We start from the raw sequence: 15,422 nt of genomic DNA on the forward strand, positions 1-15,422 counted from the left end.
TTAATCAACTCGTGTAGTACACGAGTCTTACATCTAGTTACTTTAATAAATAATCAAGTAGTAGTAACTTGCTATAAGATGTGACCATATATGATCATATGTTATTAGCAACATCATTCTATAATGACTCTTGGGTATACAAGATCTTTCACATCATTCATAAAGTCGTGGTTTCGACCACAGTCGGCTTCGCCATTAAGGGTACATCAGGTTAGGTTTTAGCTTAATCTTTCTTAGTAAGCTTTGAAACAAGATTATTGCACCAATCTTACACGAACTTTGATCCAAAACCAAGATCATTGCATCAATTACAATCTTACATGAGACATTGTTTAGTAAACGAGCTCGAGATGAGCTTAAGCTCATTTAGGCTTATCAGTCAAAAAGCGAGTTGAGACCGAATCGAGTCTATATATTTCTTCACGGGCCCAAGACGAGTTTGGTACCTGTAACGCCCCGATTCTCAGGTACTGTTTAAATAATAATTTAATTGGTTTCAAGGCCTACTCGACGAGTTGGTTGCCCTACTCTTCGAGTAGCAACGGGCTTGGTTCGCGTGTTTAGTGGCCTACTCGCCGAGTCCATAAAGGGACTCGACGAGTAGGAGCTGGCAGATGAAACCCTAAATCCTGGGGTTTTGCAACCTATTTAAGGAAGCATAAGCCTCCTTTGGCCTCTTTGCAGTCCTTTGAGAGCTCTGAAAACCCTAATTCGTGTGGTGCTTCATTCTTGTGTGTCTAAAGCTTTGGGGAGGAGATTTTTGGAGAAGAAGAACTTGGAGAACAAAAGGCTAGGAGCAAGGAAGTGTGGGAAATCAGAACACTACCTCAGATAGCATCATTTGGAGGTATTAAGTCGTCACCTTTTCTCCTTTTTCTTTCTAGACCTCTTTTGGTTGAGATCTAGGATTTTTATGGTTTGGTTGAGATGGTAATGTGGGATATGAGCTAGATTTGAAGTTGTAACTTCAGATCTGTAACCTTCTTGGGTTCTAGAGTCATAAAGCTCCGAATTTGGTCATGTATGAAGCCTCTTTGAGTATGAAACCCCCATTGTGAGCTTGGATTTGACATTAAGAGCCTTTATAGCTATGCATGCACGTAAAGTTTGCAACTTTACGTGAAAAGCATGCCTTAGAAGCTTGGATCTGTAGTTTGGAGCCGCTCCATGGCTCAAATGAGTCTGTATGGCAAAAAAGACTGAAGGGACTCGGCGAGTCATATGAAGATAGGCATGAACTCGGCGAGTCCAATGAAGATTGTCGTAGACTCGACGAGTGGATGAACAACTCGGCGAGTCGGTTGGGGTTTCCCCAATTTTTGTATGCGCGTGTAACTTTCGAGTTGCAAGAGGGAAGCTCGACGAGTGGCCTTAGGGTCTCGATCGTAAACCGAAGGAACTCGACGAGTCACTCAGGTGACTCGGCGAGTGGGTTAGTACTTCAAGGAACTCGGCGAGTAGCCGAGGGTACTCGGCGAGTCAAGGTCAACATGGACTGTTGACCTTGACTGATGACTTTGACTTTGACCAAGGGTTGACTAGTAGGTTTATGGAGTACCTTGTAAGGCTGAGGACTTATGGGTATATTCATGCTATGGTAATAGGTGGTGGAGTTTGTGGCAGTGATCCGAGAGTTGGAGTTTATCTACCGAGTCGACATCTGCAAGGTGAGTTATCCTCACTATATCAATAGGGTCTAAGGCACCAAGGCCGGCCCTTTAGTTGTTATCGTTATGGTATGCTACATGTGGATATGATCCGTTAGATCGGAATCAGGATAGACAGTATGTTATGCTCTTATGATCCGTAGGGATTAATATGTTAGTGACCTGCTAGGTCAGTGCTGTATTTATGAGAGATTGCTATGTTTGGTGATCAGTGAGATAGATATGGTTGATGTTGTATATGTCAATATATGTTAGTTATGCGCACATGGTTAATTGCTTGTTGCTTGGGTTGAGGTGGTCCTGCTTTGTGCTGAAGGCCAACACACCCTATGAGCGGTCCGGGGAGACTGTAGGCCCACGTGGCGGTCCAGTCATGCCGAAGGCTCGGTATAGATTCAGTTGGACTGTAGGCCCTGTAGGGCGGTCCAGTCAGGCCGATGGACCAGTATGCATGTTGATGGATTGATTATTACGGATATGGTATTATCAGTGTGGTATTGGTATTTTGGGGGTAACTCACTAAGCCCTCGGGCTTACAGTTTTCAGTTTATTGTTTCAGGTACTTCAGGAGATCATGGCAAGGCGAAGGCGTGACCGTACCGCTCCTCATCCTTATGATCTGGTTATTGGGACACTCTGATGAATAATGATTGAAAACATTTCTGTAAACAATTACTATTTGGTTTTATTTATGATTGAAAAAGTTTAAATTTGGCGTAAAATTTTTGGATGTTACAAGTTGGTATCAGAGCCTTGGTTTGAGTGAATTAGGGGAAACACACGTGTGAACCCAGTCTCAAATCAAGGAAATTTTCGGAATAAATTCTAAAATGGTTTTCAAAATAAAGGATGGAGGATGCAGAGGGTACGATCAGCCGGAGCCTGTAAGTAAACCCCAAAATACCATACAGTTATTGATATTATGATATGTTAGAACAACATGCTAGTGCTAGGCTAGGGATCTTCAGGAATCGCATGATAAACTTCCTGATTATATGATGCCTACTAGCTTAGGGTTTCTTGTATATGGAATTGACATCATTACTGTAGTCGTTAGTGTAGGCGTCACAGCTGTGCGTAATCAAGATCTTATAGTCTGATAATGTTTGATCCAGTCTTCAGATAGGATTGGATATTCGAAAGTCTATTGGGTCCAGTGTTATGTGCGACTAGCCTGCACAAGCACTGCAGGGGTTGATGAAAGTTTCATGGATGTGTGGGTTGTGAGGAGTTGTGAGATCAGTTGTGGGATAGGCGATGTTTCCCTAGGAGTAAGGGTTGAGCACATATTATGTTGATGATAGTGTTAGGGTGTTGTGGTGATACTTGAGACAAATATGGGTAGGTGTGGAAGGTAGTATGGGCCCGTACTACTGAAAGCACATGACCCATACGCGTAGCAAGGAAGTCACGACCCCTAGGGTTTGTGGGTCTTGGCCTCCCGATATTATGTTATTTATCTGATGACTTTAGTATATATTTCAGTATGGTGGTGACGAGACGTGTTACTACTGGATCCGGGTCAGGATCAGGATCAGGATCGGGAGACGGAGGATCGGAGGTGCCGATAACACCTGAGCCCGTGGTACCGATAGGGACAGAGGAGTTGGATGCCAGGATCCGGGAGATTATGCACGACGAGATTGCTGCAGCGTTCCGAGCGCAGCTGCCAGAGATGTTTGGGTCGATTAAGACCGCGATGGTTGAGTACTTTGATGAGCGATATGCAGCTCCAGCAGAGACAGCTGCCGCTGCAGCCACATCGGCTGTAACTGCGGCAGGGGTTAGAGGAGGAGCCGGCAGGGCTTTCCAGTACCGGGACTTCGATAACACGAAGCCCCCGACGTTTGATGGTACACAGAATGCGATTAGGGCTATGAGGTGGTTATCTGACGTGGAGGGATGTTTCTTCACGTGTTCATGTCCTGCTGACCAGAAGGTCAGGTGTGCCCTGAACCTGCTGAGGCTTGGGGCAAATGACTGGTGGAGATTGACGACAGGGTCGTACACGGATGATCATCGAGCTGCTGTTACTTGGGAGCAGTTATGGGATATGTTCCGCACCCGCTACGTTCCACGCGTTGAGCGGGAGCGGCTTGATCAGGAGTTTTTGACATTGAGACAGGATGGGGAGTCAGTGATGGAGATCACTCGTATGTTCACGGAGAGGGCTATGTTCTGCCTGGAGTTTGCTTCAAAGCAGTCTCAGATGACTCGTTATCTGAGTATGCTCAAGACTGATATTCGACAGTTTGTTGCTACGCAACGTTGTGAGACTCTTTTGGATCTTTAGGAAGCCGCGAGGCGGCGCGAGTTGGAGATAGAGCTGCAGTTGAAGGAGCAGCGTCAGGTTCCGGCACAGTCTCATCCGGCACCTAAGCGGTCCAAGACCGCTGATACTCGGACCGGGGGTCAGCAGAGCCGCACTTGTGGAAAGTGTGGCAGGGGTCATTCTGGGATTTGTCGAGCAGGAGGTGGTTGCCACAAATGTGGCAAGGAGGGGCACTATGCCAGGGACTGTCGCAAGTCCGCCCCTCCAGCAGATATGAGGATTTGTTATCATTGTCATCAGGTTGGTCACGTGAAGACCAACTGCCCGCAGCTCGCCGCCAAGCCGGCGCAGGGATCCGCACCGACTACTTTGAGGATTGGGGATGGGAGGCCAGTCAAGGTGGAGCCTCCGAAGGCTCAGGGGCGCGCCTTCCAGCTCACGGTCGAGGAGGCCAAGGCAGCACCGGATGTGGTTGCTGGTATGTTTCTATTTTATGTTTCAGTCATTTTATCTATGTTGTGCTTATCGTTGGTACTTGTGTTTTTGGTACGTTTTTAGTAAACTCTTTGCCTGCATTGGTTTTATTTGACTCGGGGGCGAGTCGGTCGTTTGTATCTCAAACTTTCAGTAGAGAGTTCAGTGTGTCGGTAGATGAGCTTGAGTGTCCGTTGCGAGTTTCGATCGCCAACGAGCACGAGATTTCTGCTTCTTCGGTTTACCGAGGATGCGAGCTGGAGACTTTCGGGGTATCATTCCCGATAGATTTGATTCCTATTCCCATGGGGGAAGTATGTGTGATCGTAGGGATGGATTGGCTCAGCCGATTTGGCGCCATGATCGACTGTGAGGGACAACGAGTAGTAGTTCGAACCCCAAGTGGGGGAGAACTGGTGGTAGATGGTGAGGGCACCAGAGTAGGATCAGGGTTTTGTTCGGCCGTCAGGGCTCGACATTATATTCAGCACAGATGTGCAGGTTATTTAGCGTGTGTGGTGGACACGCGGGTCAGGGATCGGACTTCAATTTCAGAGGTCCCGGTGGTTAGAGAGTTTGCTGACGTGTTTCCAGAGGAGTTACCTGGAGTGCCTCCGGAGAGGCAGGTGGAGTTCAGGATTGATCTGGTGCCGGGTGCGGCCCCTATCGCTAAGGCGCCGTACCGACTGGCACCGCCAAAGATGCAGGAGTTGTCATCTCAGTTGCAGGAGTTGCTGGGTAAGCAGTTTATTCGTCCGAGTAGTTCCCCATGGGGAGCACCGATCCTCTTCGTCAGGAAGAAGGACGGTTCGCACAGGATGTGCATCGACTACAGGGAGTTGAACAAGCTAACAGTGAAGAACCGTTATCCACTCCCAAGGATAAATGATCGTTTCGATCAGCTGCAGGGTGCATCTTGGTTTTCCAAGATCGACTTGAGATCCGGGTATCACCAGGTCAGGGTGAGGGAGGAAGACGTGGAGAAGACCGCGTTTTGGACTCGTTATGGTCATTACGAGTTCGTGGTGATGCCGTTTGGGCTCACCAACTCGCCGACAGTATTCATTAGGGATGAGCATCGGAATCGGGTACCCGCTTTTGGAACCAGAACCGCCTCGGAACTGCCGGTTTTGGAACCGCGGTTCCGGTTCCACAAGTTATGGAACCGCCTTAAGCGGTTCCGGTTTTCACTTTTTCGGAACCGCTACCCGCTGGGTACCCGCCGGAACCGGTTTATATATATATATATATATATATATATATATATATATATATATACTATTTCATATAAATATGTGTGTTACTTAGACCGGTTTAGAATATATTGGTCTGATTTTGTCCGTCTTTGGTCCGAATTGATTTGATTTGGATCGAACTAAATTGCGGTTTTATCAAAAAAAGTTAACAAAATTAATGTAACCGGGTTACCCGCTCCCGAAACCGGAACCGCCGGTTCCGGGACTGGTTCCAAACATTTAAGAATTGCCTAAAGCGATTCCGGTTCCGGTTCTAACTTTCTAGGAACCGCCGGTTCCGGTTCTCGACAAATGAGGCGGGTACCCGCCTATGCTCATCCCTAGTATTCATGGATTTGATGAATCGGGTCTGTAGACCGATGCTCGATCGCTCGGTCATTGTGTTCATAAATGATATCTTGGTGTATTCCAAGACCCGAGAGCAGCACGAGGAGCACCTCAGGGAGCTGCTGGAGGTTCTGCGACGAGAACGGCTGTATGCCAAGTTCTCGAAGTGTGAGTTTTGGTTACGAGAGGTCCAGTTCCTCGGACATCTTGTTAACCAGGAGGGGATTTTGGTCGACCCGGCCAAAGTCGAGGCGGTTATGCAGTGGGAGATTCCGAAATCTCCCTCAGACATCAGGAGTTTCTTGGGTTTAGCAGGGTACTACCGGAGATTCATTCGAGATTTCTCCAAGATTGCAGTACCCCTCACTCGTCTACAATTTGTTTTTGTTGCGCGCTTGGTCCCTGTCTTACATAAAAAGACTATTTTTCCCTTGATTTTTTAATTTTTTTTTAAATAAGGTGGGTTAGGTAAGGTAAGGTAAAGTGAGGTGGAAGTGGGGGTAGGGGGTGTGCTTATTTAAATAAATTAAAAAATCAAGGACAAAATAATATTTTTAGGTAAGACAGAGACCAAGCGCGCAACAAAATCAAATTGTAGGGACCTTCCGAGTTAAAAAAATAAGTTAGAGACCAAACATGCAAATTATCCCAAACCATAGGGACCATTCGTGTAATTTACTCAAAAAACAAAAAAAAGTAAAGGACAACAAAATATCAGCGGGCTCCGATCCTTAAACCCTAAGCCCTAACATAACGCATCCCCGCTTTCTTCCTTCCACCTCTTCTAGCTGCGACTGAGGACTTCTCTTCGACCTTCGTCTCTCTGTCTTAGAGCCTGCGATTTCGATTTTTCTCATCAGCCCCTGCTGGTATAACATATTCTATAACCTGAATTTTATGTTGATGTTTAGGGTTTTATGATTTTTGAACTTAAATTCCTTTAAATGCTCAATGTCTGGACTCATTTTGTGCTAATCTGGTTTTACCTTCTTTAGTAGCTTCGAATGGCTGCTAAAGGCAAAAAGTCACAGAAGCAACCAAACAGAAAGGAACTTGTTTCTGTCAAGAGCAAAAAGAAAGATGACATTCTAAGCGAGTCACAGAAGAAACCAAACAGAAAGGAGTTTGTTTCTGTCAAGAGCAAAAAGAAAGATGATATTCTGAGCGAGTCTGATATGGAAGACGAAGAACTGGAACAACAGAGTGTTGATAGTGATGAAGGTGGGGATTCAGGGTCGGAAATTTCGTTGGATGGGGATGATACATTGGCTCGCGATTTTTTAGACGGAAGCGATGATGAAGGTACTTCAAATTACAATTATTGGATTCAAGGATTATGCCTGTTGAAACAATAATCTATCAAAATGAATTAGGTAAATGTAACGACCTAAATTTCTTCAAGTGTAAGCTTGAGTAGAGGTGCTAATTTTTACTCCTTAACTTAAAAGCAGGTCTTCCACTAGGTCAGAAAAATAAACTCACCTTGAGTTGGACAGTGAATTCTTTAAATTTAAAAATAATTACACTAAGTCAGTTAAGTAAACAACAAATGAACAAACAACACCTTAATACATTAAGGACATTCTTGAATTTTATAAAAAAACAATCTTTCACTTTAATATGTTATGTTCCATTGTTCAAATCATATATACTATGCAATTTGAAGTTGTTATATATCAATCACAGTGTTCTTAGTTTTCTCTTTTGTGTTGGTTTTATTTGTTTACAGTTAAGGGGTCAGATTCAGATGCGGAATTGGATTCGGATTCGGATTCCGATGATCATGATCCTCAGACAGAATCTACAGCTATAGATGCAGCAAATAAGAGAATACAACAAGAGGGGCAAGATGAACTACAACTTAACATCAAAGAACAACCTGATGAGTTTCGATTGCCAACACAAGAGGTTTCCCCTGCCTTTTTTATTTATTTATTTATTTATTTTTTTATTTTTTATCATTTATGCTTAAATGACATGTTATGTTGCATTTACTTGGGTAGTGTTTGGTGTATGATGGAATCGGGGGAAGGAAAGGAATGGCTCATTCCATTGGAATGAAAAAGAATTTGTTTCTTTTGTCTGATGGAATGGAATGAACATTCTTAAAGCAATGTGATTCCTTTCATTGTTTCAATTTTTGTTTCTTAGCTTTTCTTTTTCTTCATTCTATCATGGAATGGAAAGCAAATTTGTGATATAAATATAATCCATATTATTTACGAATTCTTCCTCAAAATTTTACGATTCTAATTTATCATTTGAATACAACTAAAGCTAATGTTTTCTTACGCATAATCGTCTTTGGCCTTTGGTGAGTTTTTAATATGCTCAATTTTTTTAGTTTCATTAATTATAAGAGTATTGTTTCATGCCTTTTAAATCCATTTACTATAGGAACTTGAAGAGGAAGCTCGTGGACCCCCTGATCTCACTGGTCTCCAACAAAGAATAAAAGAGAGTGAGTCTTATCTTGTGATTAAAAAAACTCATTTTCCACTTATGCCCCTATATTCCCATCTCCATTTTTATAACATTTTTCAAATTAAACTGTCCAGTTGTTAGAATTCTCTCAAATTTTAGTGCTTTGAGGCAAGAGGGAGCCACACGAAAGCAATATATAGAGCAACTTAAATTGGATTTAGGATCATATTATGGCTACAATGAGTTCCTTATTTCATCATTTGTTGAGGTAATACTAATCTACTAATCTTTGATATATTTTGTATGATAAATTCTACACATTTTTCACCAAATTTCAATTCTTTCTATAATGTTAAATTTTGTTCAGATGTTTCCACCCGTTGAACTTATGGAACTAATTGAAGCTTTTGAAAAGCCTAGACCTATCACCCTACGCACCAACACATTAAAGGTGATTGATACATTTATACAAAACTTATTATAATTATTTTTTTTTATCATTTTTCTTTTATGATATCATACTTATGTAGCTCCATTTTTTCATGATGATTAGACAAGGAGACGCGATTTGGCTGGTGTTTTGTTGAATAGAGGAATCAATTTGGATCCATTAAGCAAGTGGTCAAAGGTAAGGATCATTCATCATCTTTGTAAAAATATGTAATGTTTCCATAATTGCCCCTTGAACAATGATAACAGGTTGGTTTGGTTGTATATGATCATCAAGTGCCATATGGTGCAACTCCAGAATACATGGCTGGTCATTACATGGTACTTATATAGCTATACATTTCCTAATTAAAAAAGTTTTAGTTTTTTATTTTTTATTTTTAAATTATAAAATTTTCTTATTCTTTACAGGTGCAAAGTGCAAGCTCTTTTCTACCTGTAATGGCCCTTGCTCCTCAAGAGAAAGAACGGATTGTTGACATGGCGTAAGTATTCACAACATATTTTTTTTATTTAAAAACTTTTAGTTTGTATAAAGTTTTTAAAAGGAATTGTAATCTTTCACTTTTGTATACTTTCTTTGTTTTAACACATTTAAATTTTTTTTTTTACTTGTTGTAGGGCGTCTCCTGGTGGTAAAACTACTTACATTGCAGCTCTTATGAAAAACACTGGTATGTGATTTCTCATGTTTCTTGGATATAAAATATATTTTATATATATTTTATCTAATTAATCAGCCACCATATATGATTCTTTTTAGGTATTATTTATGCTAATGAAATGAAGGAGAAGAGGCTCAGTAAACTAACATCTAATTTACAAAGATTGGGTGTTACAAATACTGTAGTATGCAGCTATGATGGGAGAGAGGTTAGTTTTTCCAACTTATATATATATATATATATATATATATATATATATATATATATATATATATATATATATATATATATATTGTCCCACACAAAAAGGTTACAATCTCTTGTTTGTGAAAAAGACATGAATGCCCTCATCCTCACTGAATTGTTGTAGAAATATTCTTCAGTTTTATATAATATCGAGTTTCTGTTTAGGGCATTTTTGTAATTTGCTTTTTTTATTTGATTTCAGCTTCCAAAAGTATTGGGACATAACACAGCAGACAGGGTTTTGTTGGATGCCCCTTGCAGTGGTACTGGGGTAAGCATAAAAGCTTTATATGGTTTTTAGTTTAATAAGAAGATTCATTTATTTATTTATAATATTTTTTACAGGTTATATCTAAAGATGAATCTGTCAAAACCTCTAAAACTGCTGTTGATGTACAAAACTTCTCACGTCTACAAAAGGTACCCAAACACTTTGTATGAATTAATTAATCACACCTCTTATGCTATTATTGTTTTAAAATTTTATTAACTATTTGAAGCAACTTATGTTAAATTTTTTAAATATGTTGATTTACAGGAATTAATACTTGCAGCAATTGACATGGTGGATGCAAATTCAAAAACAGGGGGTTATGTGGTTTACTCCACATGCTCCATGATGGTTATTGAGGTATTCTTTCTTGAGTATTTTACACGAATGGTCCCTATGGTTTGGGGTAATTTGCACGTTTGATCCCTAACTTATTTTTTTAACTCAAAAGGTCCTTACTATTTGTTTTTGTTACGCGCTTGGTCCCTGCCTTACCTAAAAAGACTATTATTTAAATAGGGAAAAATGTTGGGGTAGGTAAGGTAAGGTGAGGGGGTTGGGGTTGGGGTTGGGGGTGTGTTTATTTAAATAAATTAAAAAATCAAGGGTAAAATAGTCTTTTCAGGTAAGACAGGGACCAATCACGTAACAAACAAACAGTAGGGACCTTTCGAGTTAAGAAAATAAGTTAGGGACCAAACGTGCAAATTACCCTAAACCATAGGGACCATTCATGTAATTTACTCTTATTTTTAAACAACTTTTATCACTTTATCTGAGTCCTTGTGATTTTGCAGAATGAAGATGTTATAGATTATGCACTGAAGAAGAGGGATGTAAAACTTGTGCCATGTGGACTAGATTTTGGACGCCCAGGGTATTTATTTATTTTTAAAATTTTGATGAATATATTTGTGTCTAAAGAATTTGTATTTTTTTTAAAAGGTTTGTGCGATTTAGAGAACGTAGATTTCATCCATCTTTGGAAAAAACAAGACGTTTCTACCCTCATGTCCATAACATGGATGGCTTTTTTGTTGCAAAGGTATCCCATTATATATATACACAATAGTAAGATAAGTCCTAATTTTGGTTTATATAAATGTAATGTAATGTTTATATTATTTGATATTGCAGTTGAAGAAAATGAGTAATTCAAAGGGAGTTTCTGCAGCTTCTGAAGTAGAACAAGAAGAGGAGGTGGAAGAAGAAGAAGTTTCTGCGATGGAAGAAGTAGAAATCCCTCTTCAACGACAAAAGAAAGAGTTGTTGAAAAAAAAGTCAACAACAAAGTCAAATGATCTCAAAAGAAAATTCCAAGATAAACCTGCCACCTTTGAGAAGAGGAAGAAGTATAAACCTCCTCCTAGAGAAGAGATCTCAAAAGCCAGGTAACTTCAATACTTTACTTTCACTGTTTTATTAATTTATTATCCACTTAATTTTAATATAAGAAAAATCCTGATCCTTATTATTATTATTATTTTTTCAGGGAAGAGAAGAGAGAAGCTCTTAGAGAAGCAAAGAAGAAAGCCACAAAGCAAACAAAATCCTCATCCGCAAGCAAGAAAGGTAGAGACGGGGTATGAATATGATCTCATATGTGGACCCCACGCTCCTTATGCTACACTAATGCAAAATTTTGTACCAAATTATGTCTATTTATTATTACTTGCACGAGTCATGTTTTTTTTTTCTTGTTATTTATATTATAATAGAGAATTTGTATTCGGGTTTTTGATTTTGATTTGAAATATTTAGGGGAGGATGTAATATGCAAAATTGTTTCTATGATAGAGAATTTGATTTGTCATTAACAAAAGAACAAAAGGAAAATTGAGTAATATAGACGGACAAAAAGTACTTTTCTTTTTGGAAAAAAAGTATTTTATAGGGGAAGATGTAATATGTGTATTTAAAGAAGATAACCAAAAGTTGTGTTTTTGGAAAAATAACTATCAAATCAGGAATGGAGAATTCTAGACGGACAAAAAGTATTTTTTTTTTGAAAAAAAAAAATACAATTTGGATTCTGGACTGAAATTTTGGAGTTAGAAAACAAAAACTTTGGAAATTTAAAGAACAAGAATAGTTTTGGAATTTCGAGAAAAGAATTTGTTTTTGTATTGAAATATAACAAAAACTTAAACAAACATAAGTAATAAATACAATATTATAGCTTAAAATTAAACATTTGACTGAAAATTGATGAAATTAAACATTTCAGATATAAGTATACATAGATTTTTGAAAAAAATTGCAAAAAAAAAAAAAAAAAACTCTGGAAATTGAAGAACAATTTGAAATGGAGGCATTATGGAGAAAGCGGTATTGTTCAAAATCTAAAAAAATTTATATTAAATTACTCAATTTCCCGTAACAAAATCATTAATAACTACTTTTGGTAATTTACTATTATTAAATGTTTTGCACTCCATCATATTATGATGAGAGTAGAAATCTTGGGATAATGACTTAGGAGGGTAATTATGTTTCGTGTTTGTCCATTTTAGGTTCCTAACGTATTTTTTGTGCGTATTACACCATTAAGGTTATTATAATCGTTTATAAATAGTCATTTTAACAGGAAGAAACCGGTAAAAGGGATTATTTCTAAACGGTTATAACAACCTTAATGGTGTTATAACCGTTTAGAAACGTTATTACCTTCTAAGTCATTATCCCCGTATGAAACTATAAACCCCTATAGTAAATTTTTACTTTTTAAATAAGAAACTTGTAGTTTGGATGCTTTTAACCCCGACCTTCTTTATAAATGGAAGTGGTGGTTTCTTAATGACAAGGGAGCTCTTTGGGTTAAAATTGTCAAATTTTGTCATGGGAAGGTGATGGTTTTTCGGACGATTCCAGAATAGGAACTGGAGGGGGTGTTTGGCAAAAGATTGTAGGATCCATTAATCATCTCCATGAGAATGGTTGTATTCCTTCTAATTCCATGTATAGAGTGGTGGGGGATGGGGCTCAAACGAGGTTTTAGAAGGATGTTTGGTGCTTGGATATTCCTCTTAGGGAGCGGTTCGGGAGGCTCTTTGCTTTGGCCTTTAATCAAGATGCTTGAGTAAGTGAATAATGGGATTCGGGGGGATGAAATTTTCATTGGCGTCGTGGGATTAGAGGAGGGGCTGAATCGACCCAATTTGATTATCTTGTGGAGATATTAAATCCTATTCGCATAGGGGAAATGCCGGATAAGTGGTCTTGGGAGCTTGAATCGTCGGATATCTTTACTGTTAAATCAGCACGGAATTGGGTTAATGATATGACGCTTCCTATGGGTAGTATGCCTACTAGGTGGAACCGTTTTGTCCCTTCCTATGTTTTCATCTATCCGTGATGTGGTGGATTGGGTGAATTCTAGACTGACGGTTCATATGGAACGTCCGATTGTTGAGTCGGTGTTCATGGTGTTCATGATGATGTGGTTACAAAATCCAATCCAATCCGATCCAAACCTTTCTACTTTTATTCTTTTTAATTTCAACAACTTTATATGAAATACACATATAAAAATAAATACTAAAAATCTTAAATATATATATTCAAAATAATAAATACTAAAAATCTTAGGAGGGTAATAACGTTTCCTGTTTGTCCATTTTAGGTCCCTACGTATTTTTTGTGTGTATTACACCATTAAGGTTATTCTAACCGTTTACAAATAGTCCTTTTAACAGGAAGAAACCGGTAAAAGAGATTATTTCTAAACGGTTATAACAACCTTAATGGTGTAATACACACAAAAAATACGTTAGGGACCTAATATGGACAAACGGGAAACATTATTACCCTCCTAAGTCTTTATCCCTAGAAATCTTAGACAAAGTCACATAAATAGTCCTTGTGTGGTATGTCAAAAGTTTTGTATACCACTATATCATATCAAAAGTTTTGTATATCGCCCAAAACTATTTTTGTCATTCAAACGCTATAAGTAATTTAACGTTACATTATATATGGTGGGAACCAGGAAGTGACAATGCTATTATATAAGTAATTTAATGTGGCATTACATGCGGTGAGAATTGGGAAGTGACAATACTGCCATTGTTTATGTATCTATATAATTTAAAAAAGACAAACTGCCAAAATTGTCCGTATGTATTTTTTCTGGGTTTTGGTCAAAATTTCGATTTTTTTTTGGATCGATAGTCATTTACTCATTTTGAGATAGTTTGTTGCTTATTTGGTCCTTACGAATATTGAAATGACTGTAACACCCTTAGGGTATTTATTTTCTATTTTTCTTTTATTTTTTAAAATCTAATATTTATTTATTTATTTTAATAATTAGAAAATAAGAGGCCCACCTCCCCCACTATCTCTCTCAAAAACCCAACGAACCTGGATATATATCTCTGAGATTTCTACCCTCATTCTATATATCTTTTTATCCCTCTTTCTTCCATACCTAAAATCATTGGACTAACTTGAATCTGGTAATCATCTTCTAGATTAAGGAACCTTCGAATTCAGGGGAGGAAAAACAAGAAGGGGTGGGGAAGATGATGGTACTCCGTCTCTCTCTGCTTTGATGCTATTGTCTCTCGCAACCATCCCTCTCCCATGTAAGCGCCGACAGGAAATTACACCGCCATCTTATTTGTTTCATTGATCAACACAGTAAAGTGTGCACCAGACTCTTCACCCACCTTGACCACAAATCCTTCTTACTATTTATTTTTTCCGTTTTGATCTCCATTCAGGAAATAATACCTAATTATTGTATCTTGAAATGTGATTGAAGGAAAATCATGTTTGGAAATGGGTTTCAAGGTAGGTGTGATGGGTTTCAGTTTTGGGTTAATGTGATGGGTTTCAATTTATTTCAATGTTTGCATTCTTGGTAAATCCTGGTTCTGATTTGGCTTTCTGAGTTTAAAAAGAGATATGGTAAATCATGGTCCTGATTTTGAATTCTTGGCTTTATTGGTTTTTGATTTTGTGTTATTAGGGTGTTAAAAAGAGATGTGTGTGTATGTTGAATCTGAACCCATATCTTCATACGAATCATCCCAAGATCTTCATCTGGATTGGGTTCATATGATCTGCTATTAATTAGGGGAGAGAGATAAAGGTGGATCTTTTGACGAAATCTCCAGAGACGGGTCTTGCAAATTATATCATCAAATTTGATAAAATTGTCAAAAAAAAAAAAAAAAAAAAAACACACCAGGAGAACCATATTAAGAGGTTGTTGATTTGGCACCTTAATCTTTTTGAAAACATATACATGATCTTCAAGGTTCTGTCAATCTACCAGACCAATATTCTTGAACCCAAGATCTTGAAACTCAAAAGCTCCCTGATCACCCACTATTCCTCTCATATAAGATTCCATTTATCTTGCAA

The 15,422-nt window shown here is 38.7% G+C and overlaps 1 protein-coding gene across 2 annotated transcripts; it reads left to right on the plus strand.

Moving 5' to 3' along the window:
- The first annotated feature begins 6,726 nt into the window (after nucleotides 1–6,726).
- LOC145159569 (26S rRNA (cytosine-C(5))-methyltransferase NOP2B-like) lies at nucleotides 6,727–11,790 on the plus strand. 2 transcript variants are annotated; one of them, XM_079078574.1, is made up of 18 exons: nucleotides 6,727–6,865; nucleotides 6,992–7,298; nucleotides 7,726–7,904; nucleotides 8,394–8,457; nucleotides 8,555–8,688; nucleotides 8,788–8,871; nucleotides 8,974–9,048; nucleotides 9,120–9,191; nucleotides 9,282–9,355; nucleotides 9,492–9,544; nucleotides 9,634–9,743; nucleotides 9,984–10,052; nucleotides 10,127–10,201; nucleotides 10,320–10,412; nucleotides 10,850–10,929; nucleotides 10,998–11,097; nucleotides 11,190–11,443; nucleotides 11,545–11,790. In XM_079078574.1, exons 2-18 carry the CDS (start codon nucleotides 7,001–7,003, stop codon nucleotides 11,639–11,641), a joined length of 1,911 nt encoding a protein of 636 aa, XP_078934700.1. In that variant the 5' UTR covers nucleotides 6,727–6,865; nucleotides 6,992–7,000; the 3' UTR covers nucleotides 11,642–11,790. The 2 variants fall into 2 exon arrangements, with proteins under 2 accessions (XP_078934700.1, XP_078934701.1); XM_079078575.1 differs by having other exon boundaries at nucleotides 6,995–7,298.
- The last annotated feature ends 3,632 nt before the right edge of the window (nucleotides 11,791–15,422 follow it).

The sequence above is a fragment of the Lactuca virosa genome, chromosome 2, assembly GCF_052849685.1.
Source record: "Lactuca virosa cultivar CGN04683 chromosome 2, Lactuca_virosa_CGN04683_v6, whole genome shotgun sequence".
Classification (NCBI taxonomy): domain Eukaryota; kingdom Viridiplantae; phylum Streptophyta; class Magnoliopsida; order Asterales; family Asteraceae; genus Lactuca; species Lactuca virosa.

What these genes read in the sequence shown, in the direction of transcription:
- LOC145159569 (XM_079078574.1), top strand. Translation starts at nt 7,001, where the DNA reads ATGGCTGCTAAAGGCAAAAAGTCACAGAAGCAACCAAACAGAAAGGAA. An exon ending in CCAACAAAGAATAAAAGAGA is followed by an intron (nt 8,458 to 8,554) that starts GTGAGTCTTATC and finishes TAAACTGTCCAG; the next exon opens with TTGTTAGAATTCTCTCAAAT. An exon ending in AGCTCTTATGAAAAACACTG is followed by an intron (nt 9,545 to 9,633) that starts GTATGTGATTTC and finishes GATTCTTTTTAG; the next exon opens with GTATTATTTATGCTAATGAA.